The sequence below is a fragment of the Chiloscyllium plagiosum genome, unplaced genomic scaffold (genome assembly GCF_037043375.1).
Source record: "Chiloscyllium plagiosum isolate Xiang-an unplaced genomic scaffold, Cpla_swu_hap1 HiC_scaffold_53X, whole genome shotgun sequence".
NCBI lineage: Eukaryota > Metazoa > Chordata > Chondrichthyes > Orectolobiformes > Hemiscylliidae > Chiloscyllium > Chiloscyllium plagiosum.
The window spans coordinates 14,355,204-14,380,621 of NW_028270191.1; the positions used below are offsets into that span (position 1 = coordinate 14,355,204).

At 42.8% G+C, this 25,418-nt stretch overlaps 2 protein-coding genes across 6 annotated transcripts in view; both read right to left on the reverse strand.

The window, feature by feature from the left end:
- LOC122543369 (zinc finger protein 148-like) overlaps positions 1-784 on the reverse strand; it is a 75,316-nt gene extending 74,532 nt beyond the window's left edge. For 3 of the 4 annotated variants that reach the window (XM_043682015.2, XM_043682014.2, XM_043682012.2), the window contains exon 1: positions 667-784. The gene's annotated coding sequence lies outside the window, so the exon portion shown is untranslated. The remainder of the gene's footprint in view (positions 1-666) is intronic. The other variant, XM_043682013.2, reaches the window with a different exon arrangement.
- A 3,680-nt stretch (positions 785-4,464) lies between these two features.
- csad (cysteine sulfinic acid decarboxylase) overlaps positions 4,465-25,418 on the reverse strand; it is a 47,735-nt gene continuing 26,781 nt past the window's right edge. For both annotated transcript variants that reach the window (XM_043682011.2, XM_087985448.1), the window contains 7 exons: positions 24,985-25,101; positions 20,950-21,014; positions 19,134-19,215; positions 16,582-16,781; positions 8,363-8,414; positions 7,007-7,096; positions 4,465-6,301 (listed from right to left, as the gene is read on the reverse strand). In XM_043682011.2, the coding sequence (XP_043537946.1) occupies positions 6,119-6,301; positions 7,007-7,096; positions 8,363-8,414; positions 16,582-16,781; positions 19,134-19,215; positions 20,950-21,014; positions 24,985-25,101 (789 nt within the window). In that variant the 3' untranslated portion in view covers positions 4,465-6,118. The remainder of the gene's footprint in view (positions 6,302-7,006; positions 7,097-8,362; positions 8,415-16,581; positions 16,782-19,133; positions 19,216-20,949; positions 21,015-24,984; positions 25,102-25,418) is intronic.

The following is a 25,418-nucleotide window of genomic DNA, read 5'->3' on the forward strand; positions in this document are numbered from 1 at the left end:
AACTTTGGACAGATATGGCGTTTATTTTTTTCAAAAACATATACAGATTTCAGAAAGTAAAGAAGGGGAACATCGCGCAGCATGGGCAAAGTGGTAATTAACGCACAAGTGCCTACGACCCGTCAATAGTTCTGAGAAGTAGGTACATTTAAAAAAATAGTTGAGACTACAAAGCTGTAGAGTCTGATTTAAGGCGAGCATGAACACTTGGGGGGGGGGGGGAGAGAAGAGAGGGAAACGGGGCGGGGGTGTGGAGAAAGGCGTGTTTCTATGTAGAATGATTAAAATGAAACTCAGACATCAAAACTTCAGATCTTTGACCAGATCCTCAAAAAAGAAATACCTCAGGCCTATAGAAAAAGTAAAAAGGCCTGAACACCATCTCCGCTTCACACACAACAGAGAGGGGGGTTAAGCCAAACTCCAACTTGGATTAAGGTTGGTAAACCAGGAGTGGTACTTTTAAAGTGGCTTTTCTTCCCTATTCTCCTCGCTTGAGGGCTTGCACTCTGGGCTTATTCTTGAACAAGGTCGCCCTAGAACCCAGGCTGGGGCCTGGCCGAGTTACACGGCCTAAATATCCAGGCCACCCTCCCGCTTCCACACAACCGAGCTCCTAGAGCCTGCTTCCCTGGCTCGGGTGAGCGGTTGGATCGAGTGACTCACCGGGAGACACGCTCCTCACAGCATCCGCTCTGCATCAGCCTCGGGCGGCAAGTTTACAAAACAAAACCCCCGACCGCAGCGCAAATGAGGGGGGAAAAAAAACCACCCTGTCGCGTCTGCCAACAGCACGCCGGGAAATACCGCATCTGTCCCACAGCGGGATCTGAAGCCAGCGCAGCCATGCCTACTGTTGGCAACTAGCGTCGACACTAACTATTCACTGCCGCCATTTTAACTACTGGCGAATTCCAAGCTAGCAAATGTATCTTCCACAAAACTGGTTCGTTCCGCTCTTTAAAATGTCTGGAAATATTAAAGATGTCTTTTATCTTAAAAAAATATTTTCTAAGGCTCTTTTCCCCCTTGTTCTTTGCGTCACTGGCCACCATACTTTTCTGCGAGTTCTAAAGTTATGCTCAAATATCCCAACAGATTCAAAACTCCCACTTCAAATAACTCCTGCATTTCGCCCTACGACCCGAAACGAGACTGTACTGTCAGTTAGTTATATTTTCAGTTTAGTAATCTGCAATTCTGGATCTAACGTTTCAAGGAATGCCAACAGCAGAAGATATTCCTACAAGCACCAATACCAACATGAACAGACAGTTCTGTGATATCTACATTAGAACCTTCAGCCATGAGAAGGCCTCTAGAACATGAATATAATTTACAGCTTAGACATAAACAACAAGGAATTTACAAGCTTAAATAAGCATACCTTATTGAAAGAAGGATGTAGAAACATTGGAAGCAATTCAGAAAAGGTTTACAGGACTAATAGGTGGCATGAGTCGAGAGGGTGGTGCTGGAAAAGCACAGCAGCATCCGAGGTGCAGGAGAACCGACATTTCGGGTATAAGCCAAATACATGACTTGAACAGTTTACTTTATGAGGAAAGGTCAGACAGGCTAGGTTTTTGTCTACTCGAGTTAAAAGTGAGAGGTAACTTGATTGCAAGATAAGAAAGATCATGAGAAACCTTAACAGAGTAGTTGTGGAAAGGAGGTTTCCTCCAGTGGGAAAATCTGTATAAAAAAAAGAGTAACGATTTAAACATTTTTAAAAAAGTGTTGCCCATTTAAAACAAAGGCAAAAAATTCTCAGTGAAGTACATGGCTTTAGAATTCACTTCCTGAAAATATTGTGGAAGCTGTGTCATGGATTTCTTTTTTAAAAAAAGGAGACATGCTTACCAATAATCTATGTAACTAAGTGAACGAAAAATATCATGGGTAGGCAGAAATGTGGATTAGAGATTACAATTAGATCAGCCTTAACAGCAGACATAAGGGGCCAAATAGCCTGCTACATGTACATACAATATGTGCTGCTCATGATTTAAGCTTGGATAAATTACCACAAGCTACTTTTAATTCAGCTACTTATAATGAATCACAATCAATCAAATACTGCAACAATTATTTATACTTTATTGCATGTACCAACTAAAAAGACAATCCTTTACATAAGTTAAGCCTCACAACCCAATTTTGCCAATTAAATGGTGGAATTTAGCTACAAATTCCAACCAACAGCATCTCTCTGTGGATGTGTCCCGGGTTCAATTTTTGTGCAGTGTTATTCTTCAATATTCTGCTATCGGGAAGTCCTGCAGTTGAATTTTTATACAATGTGTCCTTCAAGACAGTATTGATGATCCTTTAGATTTTTTTTCTTCCACAATATTGCAAGTCTGCAGCTTGCCTGATCACATTTGTTCCTTGTTACATCTGACAATTGACTGTCTATTTGAAGAGACAGCTTTTTTGTGATTAACTCCTTAAATTCTTCTGTAGGTCGATCATATTGTTATGATGTAAGGCAGCTAGTTATCAAACAGATGTTAAAACAGTTTTATATGTGTAGCTTTGACTCCTTTTCCCAGGAATGCTGAATTCCTTTCAATTCCTGTATAACAGTTTGTCTGGAACAAACTGCTAAAAGGACAAGGACAGAATTATTGCTGATTCTTTTAATCCATGAACAGTGATTTAAGTAGTCTACATTATCACAGATTAAAAAAAAAGGTACTCTACAAAACAGTAAAATTTGTTCAGACCATAAGCATGACCCTGACCTTCCTGTTGCCAAGCATTTTAATCTCCATCTTGCTTACACTCCTGAGCTTTCTGGTCTTCGGTGTGCTACATTGTTTCTCAAGCTTGTGGTGATCTTCACCAAAACAATCTCAATCTCATCTTTAGGCTCAGCCCTTTATAGCCTTCCAGGCTGTTGAATTCAACAAATTTAGGCCATAACTTAACTCCATTTTGTTTACTGTTGCTTTTGCTGGTAGTTTTTTCCTAATTTCTTCCACTTTGAATGAGGGGATAGCAATTGTCCAAATGCATTCACACCACATCAGGACACATTGGGAAAAGTAAAGAAATACTCACTGCCTTGACTTCTATTTTTAAAAAAAAAACAGGAAACTTTGTCATTTAGTCTCACTTGCCCACCCCAAATCCCATGACAGAACAAAAGGGAAGACCTATCTCCAAATGCACTTTCCCTTTAACTTACACAGGACCCATTCAATTTTTCATCTATCCTCACGAATGGTTAACTTTATGCATTACTTTAAATTTATTTATGCATGGAATCAAGGCATCACTGGCTAGACCAGCATTTGATGCTGATCCAGAGTCACGCTCAAGGTGGCAGTGGTGAACCACCTTGAACCACTGCAGTCGGTGTGGTATAGTACTCTTATATTGCTGTTCAGAGGAAGTTCCTGATGAGACTGATGGAGCAGCAATATATTTCCAAGTGAGGATGATAAGTGGCTTGGAGAGGGACTTGCAGCTGGTGGTGTTTCCACGTACCCGGTGCCCTCAACCAAAGTTCTGCTTGGGCCATTCAGCTCCTGACTTCATTACAGCCTTGGTTCAAACATGGCCAAAATGCCTGCAGAGGGGAAGTGAGAGTGTGCCATAAAAAGGAGTCCTGGCAAAACTGGAATCATTGGGAACCAGGGGAAACAGACAAGGATTGTGGTTGTTGGAGGTCAGTCATCTCAGCCTCAGGATATGTCAAGAGGAGTTCTTCAGGGTAGCGTACTAAACCCAACCATCTTCAGTTGCTTCATCAATGACTCTCTTCTCCCCCCCAGTTGAGTAGACAATATCTATGAACGCGGTGGTCACCAAAGCCAGCCAAAGTTTGGGAACATTTGCTCACATCTGTCCACCATTTACAAGATATAAAAGTTAGGAAGCTGATGGAATAATCTTCCCTGCCTGGATGTCAGCTCTGAGAACATTCAAAAGGCCAGGTAGGCCACTTGATCAGTACTCTATCCACTACTTACTCCCTCCACCACTGACAGGGTGACATGAATTGCCTGTTAAGCCACTTCAATTCACTCAAGTATACTTAGTGGGAGGGTTTCAGGATTTTAACCAACAGGAATTAGACTCAGCACTGGCAATAAATTTGTTTTCACTGTCAGAAGTTCAGAAGTATAGTGTACTTACACTACACTAATAACAAGCCTTAAACTTGCCATGGCAAGCTGTTCAATTCGACAAACACTCACACCATTTGATATTTTCAAATGCCAAGGTAAAAAAGGAAAATAAAAGTCATTTTTGAAGGTAACAGTTCATGTGGAGAGGTTTCACATCACAGCTGTTCAATATCTGAAAGCGAAGATAGACTTCTCTTCCCCAGAAATTGAGTGACTCTTTACATTTCCAGCATTTTCTGGCTATTGCTCAGAGACCTCACAAAATTTGGAGGGGGGGGGGGTTAAAGCAAAAAAAAAAAAAGGTACTCAGCATCAAATTGAAGGTAGAGTCAAGTCACTTTAATGTTTTCCAGTAATTTCAAAATCAGTTATTGGCACAAAACTATGGAAGTGATGACAACTAGCATGAGAGAGATTAAAAGATGACATCTTTTTGACAAACTAATTAATTTGACCACATGCCCATTACAGCAGAAAACTACCGACATAATACAGAAACAGTCTTTAGTATAAAGATGGTATACTGTAGAAGATGACTAAAAGCTCATTCAAAAAAAAAAAACACGCCTTGGGATTTTCCTTTTTAACCAAAAAAGGGACTGCACCTGATCAGTAACCCATCCCAGACACCCTCAACCATTATACAGATAACATTAGATCTCAAATTTATAACTTCACAGGAATCAACTACATTAAAGAGCTGAGCATGCAAACTGCATTTTTTTTTTGGTTCTATACCAGACCGAAAAAAAGAGTTAATACCAGTGCACCAGACAAAGTTAAGGAATGCCTTGGGCTTGTGCACTCAGCAAGATGACATTGACTACTAAGGGAAATTGAAAGTGTCAATAATCTTAAAATAGTATGAAGGGTCATTAAATGGCAAAGTAGATAGAGCTCTCTATTAGATTCAAGCCAGGCCAGACGATGGCACACAGTCCAAGGTGAAGTTCCACACTTCTGCATCATCCAATCATATTGAAATAAATAAATATTTACTGAAAGGATATCAAGCATTATTGAAAGGGACCGGAAGAACATTGGCAATTGTTTCATTGAAGTTACGTTAGAGGAATCTTGCCACCGCTGGCAAACCACCTCACTGCCCTGGGATGAGAAATTGGAGAACTGGAGATTCTGTTGCAGACAACTATTCAATGATACCACCTTATCTCCTTCAACTCTACACTGGGTACAGTCAGAGAGCAAAGCAAAATCTCTCTCAAGAACTCAACCAGGAGGCAAACCTCTGCATGGATTTATGCTGGCGAGGGATGGAAAGAAACAAAAAAGTCACACTTACTCTCAACCTCAAATTATATGTAGTAGTCAACAAATTAAAATGATCATCCCTTTTATAGTCACTCCCCTCCCATTAAACAAGATTTCTTGTTTGCAAAAATATTTATCATTTCAAAGATGTCCCCATCAGCTGAACAGTCAGATTTTTACCAAACAATTCATTTTTCCTTCAATATGAACATCACATTATTAAAATGTATGTCTCATTAAACACTCCCAGGTCAGATACAACATAATGTTAGATACAGGGTGAAGCTTCCTCTACACCAAACACACCGAGAACAGGGACAGCAAAGGATTAAATACATGTTAACATTGCTTCTAATTTGTTCTCAGTAGATCAGCTGACACCCCAGATGAGTTTCCTCCACTGTACTAACACACACAAATGACAAGCCAATGGCATCTGAATAGGACAAGCCAGGTCAGGGACAGATTGATGTCTCTGGATTCATTGTCTGCAGAAACTGGCAAAATATCTAATATGGAACACATACAGTCAGCAGGAAGATCTGTGTGTGTGTGTACATTAATTGATAGTTTTAATCAAAATCTTCAAAAATTTATTTTGCTCCCATAAACTGAATTGTTCGAGCAAGAATTTCTTCTGGAAATATCCACCGGAGAATGAGAGATCACCAATGGACAGATTACAGCAAAGTAAGAGCACTGATACATTACTCCGGCTGGAAATCACTTCCCAGCCGTTCAATTTCATCCAGAAAAAAGTTGATGTCCTCCCGGCTGACCTGCGGACTGATCAGGACCTGTCGGAAGAAGTTCACTTTGGTTCCATGGTGCTGGTAACCCACCATCATGCTGCCTCGCTTCATCATTCGCTCCTTGATAAATGGGGCAACCTGAAAAACAGATATAGTGGTCAAAAAGGTGAATGAGAAACAGGTAAGCAAACAGGCACAGCCACCTTTTAAAGTCTTTCCTTTCTGCCAACACTCTGCTTGCATCTTCAGGTATTAAAATTCCAGGGAGGTCACGTTTTGGTTCCAAGTAGTCACCATCTAACTGTGAATGGTTCTGGCACAGGGAGTCTTCAACAGTGGTCTTTTGCCGACTGCCTTACTTATACTACAGTAGTCACTAGAGAATGCAAGGTCCAAGTTAAGCTTTGCATTCAAGCAACAAGATAAATGGACTACGCATTTTTACTTAATCTGAAACTGGACTAAAACACCCAGTCTAACTTCTTTGCCTATTTGTTCATGGATACTGCAAGACACATGAACTGTATGAATTACGGGAGTTGGGTTATCCAAGTCATGAGCAATTATAGTGACTGAGTATTGTGGGTCATGACTATACTCCGTACTGGTATAGCAGTGAATATACTACTACTGGGTATAGTCAGTCATAACTCCAGAAGTGGGATGATGGTGAATGGCAGGGGCTCCCCATCGCTTTTCTGACCAAACCGATGACTATAGCTACCCCTCTTACTCTCCTCTAATAGATTATGCTAAAACAATTCCATCATTATAATTTACCCCTCCTGAACAAGTCAGCTGGGAAAAAAAAAACAAAAACAAAACAACCCAGCACGTCCTTACCTTTCCAAGGTTCTGCCAGAAGTCAGAACTCTGCTCTTTCCCTCGCAGGCTGGGTGGGATATACCAGAAGCAAACATTGACATACTGAGGCTGCAAGAAAACGAGAAATCTGTACTCGTTAAGATGCCAGCTTTCCCATCCTTAAAACTGATCTTTCAAATCAAAGGTACTTCAAAAGATCAGCCAAAAAATAAATAAAAGCAGCCAACAGACCCACTTCACACCGACCCCCTCCCTAAAAAAGGGACGATGTCACTTCGGAATACAAGCCTGTAACATGTATAAACAAGCTGTCACAAAAAAAAAAGGGAGAAAGTGATGACTGCAGATGCTGGAGTGTCAGTCAAAACATGTGGGACTGGAAAAGCGCAAGTCAGGCAGCATCCGAGAAGCAAGAGTTGATGTTTCAGGCATAAGCCCTTCATCAGGAATCATTCAGAAGAAATGTCAACTCTCCTGCTCCTCGGATGCTGCCTGACCTGCTGTGCTTTCCCAGTGCCACACTGCTGGACTGTTACACAAAGCACTGGGAAAGCGGTTTGAAATAGAAGCTGTAGGGAAAGCTCACATTGAGCCAAGAAAAGCAGAGATAAAGGCAGGTGTAAGTAATGCCGGGGTTGACGAGACATTTGGGCGATGCAACGTAGACCAAATACAGCTCCACGATAGTGAATAGCTCAATGACTGGGAAGGAGCAGAATCTCTACGGGTGAGGAATGTGTAGCTGGGGCCACCAGTAAATAAAACCTTTGGTCATCCTGAAGGTTAGCAAGAAGAAACTACAATTCAATGGAGGAGCAGTCTGTTGGAATCACACTGGACAGACATTAAAAGTGACCAAAACAAAGTGGCAGACATTAAGTGGCACCTAAATTTTGAAAAGAATCAGACTTACGATCTCAAAATGGACTGTTAAAGACCCTCCCTGACAATCCCAACACAAAAAGATGCCTTTATTTCTGCGATCCTCCACATCACACCATGGTGACTACTTCCCATAGTTACCTTGGACCTCGTTCCTCCCCCACCAAACGCTCAGGAATCCTGCCAGTCTCCAACCCAACTAGGAGCACCCCACTCACCCTCCCACAGCAACAGCAAGTAAATCAGTCAGGGACCTGGAGGCAGTGCCATGGGAAGAGAGATATGAAGTATTACTGAGCAGGAGAAGGCAGAGGAGTTTGATGAAATTGGGAGAAGCAGGGATTTTCATCCATTTCAATAAAAAAAAAAAAAGGGGATTATTCAATAATGTTCCATTTTACAACTACAATTATGGAGAGATGAAATCAGAGGCTGAAGTGTCAAGTATGGAAAAGGGGAAAACTTTGAAGTGCAGTTAAAGTGGCATTTTACCTCCATCAGTAGTCGAAAACATTCTCTTTTCTTCATCTCATTGACAAAATATCTGAGGGAAAGAAAAATTCCATGACCGAATGATATTAAAACAGAAAAGGAAACCTCAGAATTACATCTAAAAACCAGCAAGTAAAACAGTGCGATGGAAGGGACAGGGGAAAGCAAACTCTCATATGCAGTGGTGAGAATTGTAGCCTCCTCATACTAATACATCCTCACAGGGTATTGTGTATGGCATCCGTTATCATGGGTATACTGGTGGTCCAGAGATGTGCACTAATCATCTAGAGATGAGTCTTCAATCTCCACTGTCAATTTGAAGTAAATTAAATAAATTTTGACAAAGAATAAAGATAGGACCATAACTACAAAAAGCATTGAAAATGTTCAAATGGGTTCACATATGCCCTTGTGGGCAAGAATCCTTACACAATCTGGGCTCTGCAACTCCAGACCTGCAAACACAATGGTAGACAAAGGCTATCAAGCCAAGTGACCAATACTCAAACCAACAAAGAACATTCCTTGAGAAATAGGATGACAACCTTCTACAGCAACAGCATAGGTCTACTCAGGATGCAACATGATCATACAGCAAACAGAACAGATAAAAGCTCTTCAACCCTCACGCATGGTAGTAATTAAACAAAGGGCAATATGTCTGCATAACCTTTCCTAATGACAGCTGACTCCAACATAATTGCAATAGACAAGGATAAAGCATTTGCTTCAGGCAGAAGTACCAAATGACTAATCCACCTTGGTCCCCACCACCATAGTTTGCAGTTTTAAACCAATTCAATTCACTTCATAAAAGAAGAAATGGCTGAAGGTACTGAACAGTGAAAGGCTACAATACCTCAGCAGTCATGCTGAAAGGTTGAGTGCCAGAACTAGTCACATCCTCATTAAGCCATTCCAGTAGAGACACATTACTGGCATCCACCCAGTAATGTGGAAAATTGTTCAAGTGCACAATGTTGGAAAAAAGCAGTAATGAAGAGTTTCTCAACTTTAAGACCGCATATTTTATTTTCCTGCAGTTTTGATTAATGACCGAAATGAGAACGTAATAGTTCTAAAAATAGAGGATTGTTCAGAGGCTTTAAGTAACTGGACACTCACTATAAACATTGTTTACACAGCTGCTATTCAAGCAGTAGTTGAAGTGTAGTTTGCAGATGAGTTGGAGCCAAGAGCAGTGTAGGAATGGAGATCCAACCAGCAAACAAGTAGCTGATTGTTATCAATAACTGATCAATAGTCCCCAAAGGCCTTCTACCTGCCAACATGATTGGATGGGTGAACAAGATAGCTTGTCTCTATCAAAAAGGTCCATAGACTCTGAAGCCATCTCTGCGGTAAAAAAAATACCGCAAGCCTGGAAACGAAGCCAATTTATTTTTCCTACAGTAGCTGCTGTGAACTAACTTCTAATTGATAAAAAAAGTCAGATAATTGTAAGTGAGGAGCAAACAGAAGAAAGTACATAGAGAAAGGAAGCAGCATTGTGATTGAGCACAAGAATCATCTCACCTAATCCTGTGAACGGGAGCCAGCTGAAGTGAAGTGCTTTTATACATTGAGTCATAGAATTATACAGCACTGAAACAGACCCTTTAGTCCAACCAGTCCATGCCAAATTAAAATAGTCCCACCTGGCTACCCTCACCCATATCCCACCAAATCTTTCCTATTCATGGTGACATGGTGCAATGAGCACACACACCGCAAAACTAAAGAACTCATCATTGACCTCAAAGAAAGAAGAACATGCCTCCACCTACATCAACAGAACAGAGGTTGAGGGAGTGGAGAGCGTCAAGTTCCTAGGAGTGATAGTAACCGACAACCCATCCTGAACTTCCCATGTAGATGAGATGGTCAAGAAAGCACAACATCTCTTCCTCAGGTGTCTCAGGAAATTTGGTACATCTGTATGGACCCTCACCAACTTAAACAGATACAACATAGAAAGCATACTGTCCAGGTGCATTACAGCCTGGCACAGCAACTGCTCTGCCCAGGACTGTAAGAAACTACAGAATGTTGGGTACACAGCCCAGACCATCACAGAAGCCAACCTCCCATCTATGGACTCCATTTACACAGCTTGCTGCTGCAGAAAGGCTGCCAACGTCAAAGACCCCTCCCATCCTGGCAATGATCTCCTACAACCTCTTCAATCAGACAGAAGATACAGAAGCCCGAACACGTACCAGCAGGTTCAGAAACAGCTTCTTCCCAGCAGTTATCAGACTGATGAATGGACTCTCCAGCCTCAAAAAAATGCCGATCTTGCAAACGTTGATCTTGTCTAGCGCACATCCTGTGCAATATAACCTGTATGCGTCAAGTATATCCTTGCTTACTATGATCTGCCTGTACTGCTCATAAACAAAGCTGTTCACTGTACTTCAGTACATGTGACAATAAATCAAAGTATGTTTGGACATTGGAATTATACATACATTCACCACTTCCTCAGGAAGTTCATTCCACACCGTCTTTCTACCTCAAACATAATACCAGTACCACCCCCATGCAAGAGTAGTTTAAGGGGGTTAGCATTTTATATAGTAGAGTTAAATGCTGTCAGTTTATAATTTTTATCTGTAGCTAGAATTGAATGTTGTAATAAATAGTAATTCTTGTCAAGTATACAAACTTGGTCTGTACTATCAGCGTCTAAAAGACAAAATTCCCCCATTTCTGTATTTTTCAAAATACAACTTTTATGACAATTCTAAGAGTAACAGGGCTCGAGTTTTAGCATGCTACTCCAGTGAGGTGTAACAAATAGCACTTGCTTAGCAATAATCTGTTTACTGATGTGCAGTTTGGGTTCCACCAGGGTCACTCAGTTCCTGATCTTATTACATGCTCAAACTTGGGCAAAAAAAAAAAAACCAAACAAACAGCTGAATTCCAAAGATGAGATGAGCCAGTGACTGTCCTTGATATCAAGGTCAAATCAAAGTCAGAAGTGGGGGTGCTTGTTTTATGTTCAGCACCATTTCACAACTTTAATACTAAAAGAAGTTCAAGTCCAAATGCAACAAGACCTAGACAGTATTCAGACCAGCTGGTAAGTGGCAAGTCACATTCATGCCACACAGTTGTCAAGCAAAGACTATCTTCACAAAAAAAAAGTTAATCTAAATCACTTCTTCCCCTCCCCTTAGAATTCAATGGCATTACCATTGTTGAAACCCACTAACATTATCCTGGGATTATCATGGGTCAGAAACCCAAAGAACTGTGAAACAAGTGCAGGTCAGAGGCTATGAATACTGCAGCAAATAATTCCCCAAAGCCTGTCCCACCATCGACAAGGCACAGGTCAGGAGGGTGATGGAAGATTCCCCAATTGCCTGGATGGATGCAGCTCCAACTCAAGCAGCTTTACACCATCCCAGACAAAGCTGGCTGCTTGATTGGCACCACATCCACCACCAACATTCACTCCCCTTCATCCCTGATGCATAGCTGCAGCAGTCTGTACCATCCACAAGATGCACTGCAGCAACCAAGGAAGGGTCCTTCAACAGTACCTTATAAACCCACAACCTCTACCACCTACAGCAATATAACAGCTCAAGCAAGAAAGGGCTGAGACTCCACATTGAACCCCAACTACAAAAGCTCAAGCAGTTGGAAAGCAGCTTGGAATGAGGTGCTCAGAGTGTGGGAGAGGTGGAGTGACTGATTGAAGGAGAAGCAAGAGAGCACGTGGAAGTGGAGTATTGATTGTCCGAGCAAAACCGGTGGTGGCAGGGAGGAGCAGATGATCTACAGATGGGGACAACATTTCAGATTCATTAGGTCAAAAAGGTCATGAGATAGAACAGTATACCTCATGATATTGTGCCAAACATTTATCTTGATCCAAGATCAACCTAACCTACACACTTCAACTTCCTACCATTCATGTGGTTGTCCAGCAGTTGCTTAAATGTCTCTGACTCTACCACCACTGCTGGCAGTGCATTCCACACACCCACCACACTCGGCATAAAGAACCTACCTCTGACCATCTCCCCTATACCTTCCTCCAATCACCTTAAAATTATGACCCCTCGTGACAGTCATTTCTGCCCTGGGGAAAGTCTCTGGCCAACTATTCTATGCTACTTATTTCCTTGTACACCTCTATCAAGTTACCCCTCTCTCTCCAGTGTAAAAAGCCTAGCTCACTCAACCTCTCTTCATAAGACATGCCCCCCATCCAGGCAGCATTCTGGCGAATCTCTTCTGCACCCTCTCTAAAGCATCTACATCTTTCCTATAATGAGGCAACCAGAACTGAATGCAATATTCAAACTGTGGTCTAACCAGGGCTTTATAGAACTGTAACATAACCTCACGACTCTTTAAACTCAATCCCCCTGCTAATGAAAGCCAACACACCAAATGCCTTCATAACAACCCTAAAATCGACCTGGGTGGCAACTTTCAGGGATCTATGGACATGGACCCAAAGATCCCTCTGTTCCTCCACACTGCCAAAACTCCTGCCTTTCACCCTGTATTCTGCATTCAAATTCAACCCTTAAAGTTAATATCTTCACACGTTTCCAGGTTGAACTCCATCCGCCACTTCAGCCCAGTTCTGCATCCTGTCAATGTCTCGTTACAACCTACAACAGCCCTCCACACTATCCAACTCCACCAACCTTCATGTCATCACCAAACTTACTAACCCACCCGTCCACTTCTTCAAAGTCATTTATATATTAAAAAAAAATCACCAAGAGCAGAGGTCCCAGAACAGATTCCTGCGGAACACCACTGGTCACCAAGCTCCAGACTGAATACTTTCCATCTATCACCACCCTCGGGTCTTCTATGGGCCAGCCAAATTTCCCTGTATCTCATGCCCCTTTAAATTTCTGAATGAGCCTACCGTGGGGGACTTTATCAAACACCTTGCTAAAATCCATATACACCACATCCATTGCTCTACCTTGATCATTGTGTCTTGTCACATCCTCAAAGAATTCAATAAGGTTTGTTAGGCAAGACCTGCCCCTGACAAAGCCATGCTGACTATGGTTTTCCAAATAATCACAAATCCGGTCTCTCAGGGTACTCTCCAATACTTTGTCCAACACGGACGAAAAATTGGCTGGTCTGTAATTCCCAGGATTATCCCTATTCCCATTCTTGAACAAGGGAATAACATTTGCCCCCCTCCAAACATCTGGCACTACTCTAGTGGACAGTGAGGATGCAAAGATCATCACAGCAAGCTCTTCCCCGGCTTCTTGTAGTAACCTAGGGCGCATCCTGTCTGGCCCAGGAGATTTAGCTATCCTTGTGTTTTTCAAAACTTCCAGCACACCCTCCTTCTTAACATCAACCTGTTCAGGCATCTGTTTGTTTTACGATGTCCTCACAAACATCAAGGTCCTTCTCGGTAGTGAAAACTGAGGCAAAGTATTTATTAAAGGACTTGCCCTACTTCCTCAGACTCCAGCGCAAGTTCCCTCCACCATCCCTGATCAGCCCTACCCTCACTCTGGCCATCCTTTTGTTCCTCACGTAAGTGTAGAATGCCTTTGGGTTTTCCTTAATCCTACCCACTAAAACTTTTTCATGCCCCCTTCTAGCTTGCCCAAGAATATTCTTCAGTTCCTTCCTGGTTACTTTGTAACCCTCTAGCATCCTGTCTGAACCTTGCCTCTTCAATCTTAAGCAAGCTTCCTTCTTCCTCTTGATTAGATGTTCCACATCCCTTGTCACCAAAGTTTCTTCCAACCTGCCACCCCTCCCTTGCCTCAGTGGTAGCCATAACATGGAGAGGCCAGTGTTGGACTGGAGTGGAAAAGAGTTACAATCACAACACCAGGTTATGGTCCAACAGATATATTTGGAACCACTAGCTTTCAAAACACTGCTCCTTCACAGCTACTTGATGAAGGAGCAACATTCCAAAAGCTAGTGCTTCCAAATAAACTTGTTGATCTATAACCTGGTGAGAGATTTTAAAATTTTGCCTCAGTGAGGTAAACCTGTTCAGCACGATCAGCAGGCGCTTCCTAAACAACCTCCACATTTCTATTATGCATTTTCCGGAGAACATCTGTTCCAATTCAGGCACCCCAGTTCTTGCCTGTCATTGCATTGTCATTCCCCCTCCCCCAATTAAGTACTTGCCCATACTGTCTGCTCCCATCCCTCTCTACGGATATAGTGACAGAGAGAAAGCAAATGTTATGCCAGTCTTTCCATCCAGTGATAGGGGCTGTCGTCATCCTCCACTGCAGTTAGTCAGGAATCTTTCACGAATGATCTTCAAACAAGAGGCACAACAATGAATATCTCCAGAGAAATAATAGAGTACTAAAAGAATGAAATACAATTAACAGAAGGATATTAGCAATGCAGAGCAAGACAATCTTTCCTCAATGCTGCAGCCTGCAAAAGTCCTGACAAGTAGGAAACAGGCATTCCACTGTAGATTAAACTGTACATTGATATAAAAGGAAGGTACAGAAATAATTTATAAAGAACGGCCCCCAGGATGAGGGACTTCAGTTACAGAATTCAAGAGGTGATTTGATAGAGATGTTCAAAATGAGGAGTTCACAGAAACGGTTCCCACAGAGAAGTTACAAGAATTTCAGGACATTTGGGGCGAATGCTTCAAGAAATAATGGCGACATGAGGAAGAACAACTTTGTTGTTATGCAGTGAAATGTAGAACGCACTGTCAAGAGTGTTGTAGAGACAGATTCAGATTCAATCAAGGCTTTCAAAAAGCAATTAGATCATTGTATGAAAAAAAGTTGCAGGACAACAAGAAAAGGCAAGAGGGCAAGACTAGTCAAGTTCTTCTTGCTGAGCGCTGGTAGACAAGAGATATGCCAATTGGCACTTTAGTGCTGTTGTGAAAGAGCATGCTCATTCTTTTACAACCTTAGGATATTCCAAAAACAATCAAGTACATTTTGCTTTTTCATGGAACGCAAGCATTGTTGGTAAAGTCAGCATTAAATGATAAAGGATTATAATATTCATTTGGAAATTTGGATTTTAAAGAGTAAAGAGTTTTGGTTACATTTCTTTGAAGGTACCATTTCAGAAAAAGGTCAAAGTCATTTAGGACAATGAACTACAGATATTACTTTTCGTGGACCTCAGTTTGCCAGCCATTAGAATTCAGGTAGCTCGTTTCCTCAGTATGAAGCTTCTCATACCATTCAGAAGTTCCAATCAGCACCCACAATCAAGAAGTTTTGCAATGGATATGTACTAGGTAACACAACCAAATGAGCTCTTACCAAAACTAAATGACAACTTAGATTTATATAGCAGTGTAGCACTGCAGAAGTTTATAGATCAGGAGGCAATTCAGTCCATTGTATCCATGCTTGTTGATGAGCTGTCCAGCTATCACATCTGCCAGCTCTTGGTCTGAACCCACCTGAGGGGATGGTATCTCAAGGACATAATCCTTTTAACGACAAGATTTGGTTCAGGGTTTCGGACTCTGCCATCTTTTTAGGCAGAGTGTGCCAGATACCCCTCCAACCACCCCACATTGTAACAGTTAAATACAATCAAAATGCCCAAGTCTCTTCATAATAGCATCAAGCTATGTTTGACGCTGGAGATTAGGACTGGTGATCAGAAGCTCATTCAAACAGCAAGATCGGTTTTAGGGGATAGCTTCAGGCCTTGGCATCTGAAGGCACAACCACCAATGGCAGAGAACAGAAATCAAACGTTCAAAAGATCAAAATTGGAGGAACGCAGATATCACAAAGAATTAAAACAGCGGGAGGAAATTATTAGAGATAGGGAAGCAAGAGACCATGGAGGGATTTGAACAATCAAGTTTGGAGGTCTACAAACATACCAATGCGGAGGGGTAGACCATGTGGCCCCTCAAGCCTGCTCCTCTAGTCAATAAGATAATGGCTAATTGGATTACTTCACTTTCCCTGCCCACGACAACCTTCCATTCCCTTAAGATCAAGGGATCAAGCTACTGATGCCTGAAAAAAATTATTCAAGGACCCTGCTTCCAGTCTTTTGTGAAAGACTGTTCCAAAGACAAAAACCCTGAGAAAAGTTGTGATCTTAAGTGTGTGACCCCAAGTTGTCAATGCAAGATTTTGCCCGAAACGTCGATTTCAAAGCTCCTTGGATGCTGCCTGAACTGCTGTGCTCTTCCAGCACCACTAATCCAGAATAGTCCTAATACAAACCTAGTGCAGGCAAAGGCACGGTCAACTCTTTCCTCCAGCCCTCGAGTACCAATGGCTTTCCACATCAGCCACAGCTTGAGGCAATCCACTTTCCGGCCACACTGCAGAGACTTGTCACCTGTATCATAACAGACATCGTAGAACTTGTCTTGCTGGAAAAGGTAGCTGGCATTGGCTGCATGACAAGTTTTCAGGAGGTCCTAGAAAAAAAAGAGACAGAATTCACAACAAATTGGGCAAGAAAGGTTACAGCCACAGCATACAGTCCTCTTACACAAATAAAAGCCATGATTGACGTGTTGGTGTTGGACTGGGGTGAACAAAGTTAAAAGTCACAACACCAGGTTATAGTCCAACAGGTTTATTTGGAAGCATTGGCTTTCAGAACGCTGCTCTATCAGGTGGTTGTCTGACACCTGTGTTCCTCCAATTTTGATCTTTTGAACATCTCATTTCAGTTTTGTCTGCAATTGGTGTTTGTGCCTTCAGATGCCAATGTCTGATAAAAGGAGTGGCACTCAAAGCTAATGCTTCCAAATAAATCTGTTGGACTAGAACCTGGTGTTGTGAGAAATAAAAGCATTAGGTTATTCACCAATTAGTTAAGTAGTTACTTTTTTTTTCTTCAAAATTCCCTCAACCAAATTAGCAAACAGCTCTGACACCACCCACTGGCCCTGCTCCCACATTTTGAGCCGCAGCAGCAGCATTCTACACAACCAAAAACAGAACCATTACAGGGGAAATAAAAGTTTAAAATACACCTCCACATTAGGAGGACCAGGGCTCAACTGGAGCTCAGTCAAAGTCAAAGTCAGAGTCAGATATACAGCACGGAAACAGACCCTTCAGTCCAACCCGTCCATGCCGACCAGATATCCCAACCCAATCAAGCCCCACCTGCTAGCACCTGGCCCATATCCCTCCCAACCCTTCCTATTCATATACCCATCCAAGTGCCTTTTAAATGTTGCAATTATACCAGCCTCCACCAGCAGCTCATTCCATACACGTACCACCCTCTGAAAAAGTTGCCCCTCAGGTCTCTTTTATATCTTTCCCCTCTCACCCTAAACCTATGCCCACTAGTTCTTTTCCTGTTTATCCTATCCATGCCCCTCATGATTTTATAAACCTCTATAAGGTCACCCCTCAGCCTCCGAAGCTCCAGGGAAAACAGCCCCAGCCTATTCAATCTCTCCCTATAGCTCAAACCCTCCAACCCTGGCAACATCCTTGTAAATCTTTTCTGAACCCTTTCAAGTTTCACAACATCTTTCTGATAAGGAAAGAAACCAGAATTGCACACAATATTCCAAAAGTGGCCCAACCAATGTCCTGTACAGCCACAACATGACCTCCCAACTCCTGTACTCAATACTCTGACCAATAAAGGAAAACATACCAAACACCTTCTTCACTATCCTATCCACCTGTGACTCCACTTTCAAGGAGCTATGAACCTGCACTCCAAGGTCTCTGTTCAGCAACACTCCCAAGGACCTTACCATTAAGTGTATAACTCCTGCTAAGATTTGCTTTCCCAAAATGCAGCACCTCGCATTTATCCAAATTAAACTCCATCTGCCACCTCAGCCCATTGGCCCATCTGGTCAAAATCCTGTTGTAATCGGAGATAATCTTTGCTGGCCACTACATCTCCAATTTTGGTGTCATCGGCATACTTAATAACTATACCTCTTATGCTCACACCCAAATCATTTTTATAAAGTGACAAAAAAAAAAATAGTGGACCCAGCATCGATCCTTGTGGCACTCCACTGGTCACAGGCCTCCTGTTGGGAAAAACAACCCTCCACCACCACCCGGTTTTCTACCTTGGAGCCAATTCTCAGAATGGCTAGTGGTCAAATGAAGCAACCTGTACAGAGACCCATGCAAAACCATCTGGGAGCCATTAAAAAGCTACAAAAGTCAAACAGAGGTGAGACAGGAAGGTTATTGAAAGAAAGAAAAAAAAAAAAAAAAAAAAAAAAAAAAAAAAAAAGAGTAAAGCAAGCACAAAAAGGCAGGCTCTGGAGAAACAAGGTGGCGGGTGGAGGATATGACAACTTGAGTTTTGTATAGCACCTTTCATAACCTCAGGGAGATCCTGAAGTGCTTTAGAGTTTGAAGTGTCAACATCATTGTAATGAGAGAGATGTAACAAAGCTAATTTCCACACAGCAAACTCCCACAGCGTGATAATCACAAGGTACTCGAGACAGTGGATAACCGCCTAAATGAGGGCTGGACTGAAACCACAGCCAGTGGCAGGTACAATGTGGAAGGTGTACTGCAATTAAAAGCCAGCGATGGTTTTTGGAATGTGCATAACTGCAAATCCCTGAAGGCATGGGACAGGCTCAACATTGCACCATCCACTGCTCGAAAAGCCTGGAAGCAAACAAGCATCAAGAATGACCACATAGGTAAGGCAACGGGGACAGCCAATGCCCATAGAACAGGAGCCCAAGTGTCAATAGTACCACTGGGAGCTGGGATGTGTCATGGAACAACCCTTTGTGCCAGGAAGCTAAATTTCCACTCACAGTGTTGTCTTTGAGCAGAAAGGCAGAACACTGCAGCCCTGCCAACAGCATTTTGTGGGGGTTCCAGGCAACAGAATCAGCCCTGAAGGGGGAGAAAAGTGAGAAGTTGATTAACGTCAACATATTCAGGGTGCTCTTAGTTTGTCCCGTTAAAACAGATGTTGGAAATGCACTAAACAACCACCAACATTATAAAGGGGAATGGTGCAAGGATGGGGTTGGATCAATCCCCAGCCTGGTGGAACAAGCCCTATCCAAACCAACATTTCCCCTCAGGCAACCTCCAAGTAATGACTTACCTGCTAAACGTTCAGGTTTTATTTCAGAATCACCACCATTCACAGGCGTTTTAAAAAAAATTCCAATATTTTGCTCACTCACCCTTATTTTCACACAACAACATTTTGTAGCCAAGGTAGCAGACAGTAATGTAGGTCAGGCCTCAGACAGAGAGAGCACCCTTGCTCCCAGTGACTACAGATCACAAACCTGGACCAGACCACAGGCAGCAAGAAAAAAGACAGATCTCAAAGTGGAACTGAGGAATGATTCTCTATTTGGCACAACTGGTCAAATGTCATTTTGAAGGCACAGGAGTCACATCCTCATGATTTCAATGCAGGTACATTGGCTGTACACCCTCACAAACAGCAGATCAAATTAAACAGCTTGATCAGTTTTTCATAACAGGTCAGGGCTTCCCCCTCAACACCATCCAGGGCCCCAAACAGTCCTTCCAGGTAAGATAGAGGTTCACCTGCCTCTCTTCCAACCTAGTTGATTGCATCAGGTGCTCCCGATGTGGTCTTCTCTACAAATCAGTGAGACCAAACGTAAACTCAGGGCACGTTTCACCAAGCATCTCAACCAGGCCCGCAAGGGCCGACCTGACCTCCCAGTCACTGCCCATTTTAATTTGCCTTCCCACTCTTTCCGACACGACCATCCTGGGCTTCCTCCATTGCCACAATGAATCAGACCACAAATTGGAGGAACACCGCCTCATCTTCCACCTGGGCAGCCTACAGCTTGGAGGACTCAACATGGAGGGCTCCAATTTCAAATACCCTCCCTTCCCAACTTCCGACACCTCCCCCTCCCTTCCATACCTCTGACTTACCCTTCCAGCTACCAGCTGGCTTCATTCCTCCCATCCACCAACCAGGTCATACCCTCTACTCATGTTCACCTATCCCTACCTCACCATCTCACAGCACCACCTCCCACGCCCCCCAAACAGCCCTCAAGGGTTACACCCGAAACATTGACTTCTCCACCTCCTCATGCTGTCTGTCTTGCTGTGTTCTTCCAGCCTCCTGCTGGTCTACCTTAGATTCAAGAATCTGCAAAGTCCTAACCACACTTCACTTCCAAATCCAGGCAATTATGCAAAAAACCTGAACGTTTAAAAAAAGTCACTATGTATCCAAGCCATTGAATATCTTTTCACCACAGTCTCAAGGGATAGGAGCATAAAATAAATGGCATGCCTGACATCTGTTTAAAAAGTAAACAAACAGTATTTTAGCCATGTGGCGATAAACACTAATTATCACTGACCATCACAAATCATTTGCTCATCAGAAAGCAACGCGGTCTTAAAAATGTTTAAAGATCAAACAGTACAAGAACATGACTTCTCATTGAGCAGTTAGCCCTGCCCACAAACTAATGGTAACATGCTCTTAAGTGAAAAGACTATAACTAAAATCAAATCTTGGACATAAGAATGCCCATTAATGTGCTGGCATCTTTTAATAAACGTACCCTTTAGAAAACAGAAACAGTGTAGAAAGTACAGAATTACAGTTCACACCTCTCGATTCCAGTCAGCAAATCCCGATGTTTCCTGGAGACGAGGGCACTTCCACCCCAGGCTGCCTATGAAGATGGGGAGAGAGAGGGGGAGGAGAGTGAGAAACAGCAAAAGGCAAGAGCACTACATTAAAAGGCATTCACACTCTGGGCAGCTGGACAAGGGATAGGATCAAACCACATCTTTCAAGGTAACCAGTGACACAATTAAGATTAAAACAAAGAACTGCAGACGCTGCAAGTTTGAAACAAAAAGAAAATGCTGGAGAACTAAACAGGTCTGGCAGCATCTGCAGAGAGAAGAACACAGGTAACGTCGAGTCCAGTGACCCTTTGTCAGAGTTAAGGTATTGCAGACACTCCTGCCTATGTAGAAGGATGTCAATCTCGGACAACAATTTGTTTTCATTTCAGATTTCCAACATCCACGGTGCTTTGTTTTATTATGGTGACGATAGTGTCTCAAACAAACATTGTCAAAAAGTGTGGTGCTAGAAAAGCACAGCCGGTCAGGCAGCATCCGAGGAGCATGAGAGTCAACATTTCAGGTACAAGCCCTTCATCAGCTCTTCTCCTGCTCCTCGGACGCTACCTGACCAGCTGTGCTTTTCCAGCACCACACTCTCGACTGATCTCCAGTCCTCAGTCACATCGTAGGAGAAAATATCAGGCTGTTGCTTGACTAGAGTCATAGAGATGTACAGCAGGGAAATAGACCCTTCGGTCCAACTCATCCATGCTGACCAGATATCCCAACCCAATCTAGTCCCACCTGCCAGCACCCGGCCCATATCCCTCCAAACCCTTCCTATTCATATACCCATCCAAATGCCTCTTAAATGTTGCAATTGTACCTGCTTCCACCACTTCCTCTGGCAGCTCATTCCATACATGTACCACTCTCTGCGTGAAAAAGTTGCCCCTTAGGTCTCTTTTATATCTTTCCCCTCACCCTAAACCCTCTCGTTCTGGACTCACCCACCCCAGGGAAAAGACCGTGTCTATTTATCCTATCCATGCCCCTCGTAATTTTATAAACTTCTATAAAAGGTCACCCCTCAGCCTCTGACGCTCCAGGGAAAACAGCCCCAGCCTGTTCAGCCTCTCCCTATAGCTCAAATCCTCCAACCCTGGCAACATCCTTGTAAATCTTTTCTGAACCCTTTCAAGTTTCACAACATCTTTCAGATAGGGAGGAGACCAGAATTGCACGCAATATTCCAACAGTGGCCTAACCAATGTCCTGTACAGCCGCAACATGACCCCCCCCCCAAACTCCTGTACTCAGTAACACCTTCTTCACTTTCCTGGGACACTTTCAAGGAGCTATGAACCTGCACTCCAAGGTCTCTTTGTTCAGCAACACTCCCTAGGACCTTCCCATTAAGTGTATAAGTCCTGCTAAGATTTGCTTTCCCAAAATGCAACACCTCGCATTTATCTGAATTAAACTCCACCTGCCACTCCTCAGCCCATTGGCCCATCTGATCAGGATCCTGTTGTAGTGTGAGGTAACCACCTTCACTGTCCACTACACCCCCAATTTTGGTGTCATCTGCAAACTTACTAACTGTACCTCCTATTCTCACATCCAAATCATTTTGGATAAATGACAAAAAGTAGTGAACCCTGCACCACTGTCACGCCACTGGTCACAGGCCTCCACCACCACCCTCTGCCTTCTACCTTTGAGCCTGTTCTGTATCCAAATGGCTAGTTCTCCCTGTATTCAGTGAGATCTAATCTAGCTAACCAGTCTCCCATGGGGAACCTTATCAAACACCTTACTGAAGTCTACATAGATCACATCTAATGCTCTGCCCTCATCAATCCTCAGTTTCTTTGAAGTAGGAACAATCAAGTTTGAGAGACATGATTTCCCACAAACAAAGCCATGTTGACGACCCCTAATCAGTCCTTGCCTTTCCAAATACATGCACATCCTGTCCCTCTGGATTCCCTCCAACAACTTGCCCACCACCATCAGGCTCACTGGTCTATAGTTCCCTGGCTTGTCCTTACCACCTTTCTTAAGCAAACAGTGGCACCATGTTAGCCAACCTCCAGTCTTCCGGCACCTTACCGGTGACTATCGATGATACAAAGTTTTAGACAGTTCTCCCAATGATGCACTAGCCTCCAAAATGTTAGTAAGAAGCACTTTACAAGGTCAACAGGACTGGTTTGCTTGGAACTAAATCCTGAAACAGCACCTTTCAGACTCACGGTAACCACCATGTTAAAAAGGAAAAGGGCAACAGATAGATAGGAACACTGCCATCTGCAAGCTCCCTTCCAAGTCACTCACCAACCTGACTGAAATATCCTTCACTGTTGCTGGGTCAAGATCCTGATATTGCCTCCTGAAAGGCATTGTGGGTCCAGCTACAAGACATGGACTGTAGTGGTTCAAGGCAGCATCACATTACCCTCTCAAAGGCAGCTAGGGAATTAAACACTGGCGCAGCAAGCCACACCAGCATCCAATGAACCACTGTTGGCTCCCAGTCAGTCAACATTCTGAGACTCCCTCCCAACCAGTATAGTGGGCATATCTGAAGACAGCTCAGCACAACCTTCTGAACAGCAATGAGGGATGGGCCCAGCCAATGGCACTGATATCCTCCCAGAGTTTTAAATATTCAAATTCAAATAAATAGAGCCTTTGGTTCAAGTTGTTGCTTATACCTCTTGACTGAGCAGACAGACCAAAACTGCAGCTGTTGGGTTAGGTGTAAGTTTGGAGAGTACCTGCACTTCAACTCAAGGCTGCAGAACAAATTGTTTAAAGTATTCCTTTATTCACCAAGTAGTGCTGATCAATGCAAGATTAAAGATTATGAAAGCAGTAAAAAAAAAATAAAGCAGGTAATAAACAACACAAGTTGCAATTCCATATGAAATGGCGTACTGCAGTTTCAGAGTACTGCCAGTTTCTATGCTAGGAGTAAACCTTTTTATGAAATAGACAGAAATAAAATTTAGACTCGTTCAACCTCTGGACTAGAAGGCCTGGGTTGAAAGACTCATGTCAAAGAGAGACATCTCAATAGGTTGATCAGAAATATTTTGAGCATACAGCTACAATTATTTTTGGAGAAAAAACAAACCAGTGGATCTTCAGTCGATCCTCAGTCGATCCATATTAGCATTCCTCAACCAGTCCACCCCAGACTAAAGCAGAAGTTTCTTCAGAAAATTTGCAAAGAAGTTTCTCAGTGTTAGCTAAGTATTAATGGCATCAGAGGATGACAACTGGAGAGAAATATAGCAGAGTCTTCAAGTTACATGGATAATTTGATCACAACCTCCATATTCTGCTCAAAAGATGCAGCTGAAGTAGTAAGTGTATACGAAGTCAATAGAGAGATCAGCAAGTGTGAAGGTTGTAGAGCTTTAGAACATTTTAAGCCTTGCATTAGCAAAAAGACTTCACTGAGGCAGTTGCAATGGATCTAAAAGTATGGACAAAGAAATATTTGCTCGAGTTATGGGGACAGGGGAGTAAAAAGGAAAAGAAAATCATTGCAGCAGCCGCACAAGAGCTTAAGTAGAAGTGCCAGCCAAACATTTTTTAGGTCGGGGAGAGGTTTGCACTTATTGCTTTCATTCTCGCAATAGGCAAAAATCAGCCAGTTAAACCTTTAATATCTGCCACATCCCACAGCTACTGCGCCCTATTGCAACACTTAATGGCCAAGAGTGCATGCCCACTACTTGTGCCCAATGCTCCTTAGATGTCAAGTCAATAATACATTATCCTGGCATCTATTTGTCCCCCTTACTTAGGCAGAGGCTCTATTTTCCCATTACTTCCAACTGAAAAATCCACAAATTGATTTTGCTGGCAACATTTATGGAGCAAAACCCACGAACTCCCCTCACCCAGGAGATTTGGTCAAAGACCCCTGACAAAAGACAACTGGTAAATATCAGGCTGATCAGACAGAGAACATGACTGTTCAAAATTCACTCAAATACCAGAAATATTGAATGATCATCCAGCTATAATCACTGGATCCATCATCCAACTTACATCAACATGAAGCCAGATTCCATAATTTTCACAGACATCAGCAATTTCCGGCAGGGGATCAAATGCTCCAAAGACAGTTGTTCCAGCTGTAGCACTCACAAGGAATGGAACTGCTCCCTAAAACCAGAAAAAAAGAGTATTGGGTGAGTTGCCTTAGAGTAGCAGTGGCTTGTCAAACACAGGGGTCCCTGCAACTGTAGTGTCCCCCACTAACGTGGCTGGGTGAATTTCATAATACCAGAGAAACAGCTGGACATAAAAACCGCCCACCCACAGAGCGCAAGTCATGTTTCAGTGGTCGCTATAGGAGCCCTACTAATCATTGATGTCAGCGCCTCAGAGTCTCCGCACTCCAATCATCTGTGGTAAACTCCCACTGGACATCAGAAAAAATGGATTAACAGAAAGAATAAAAATGCCACTGAAGAGGAAAT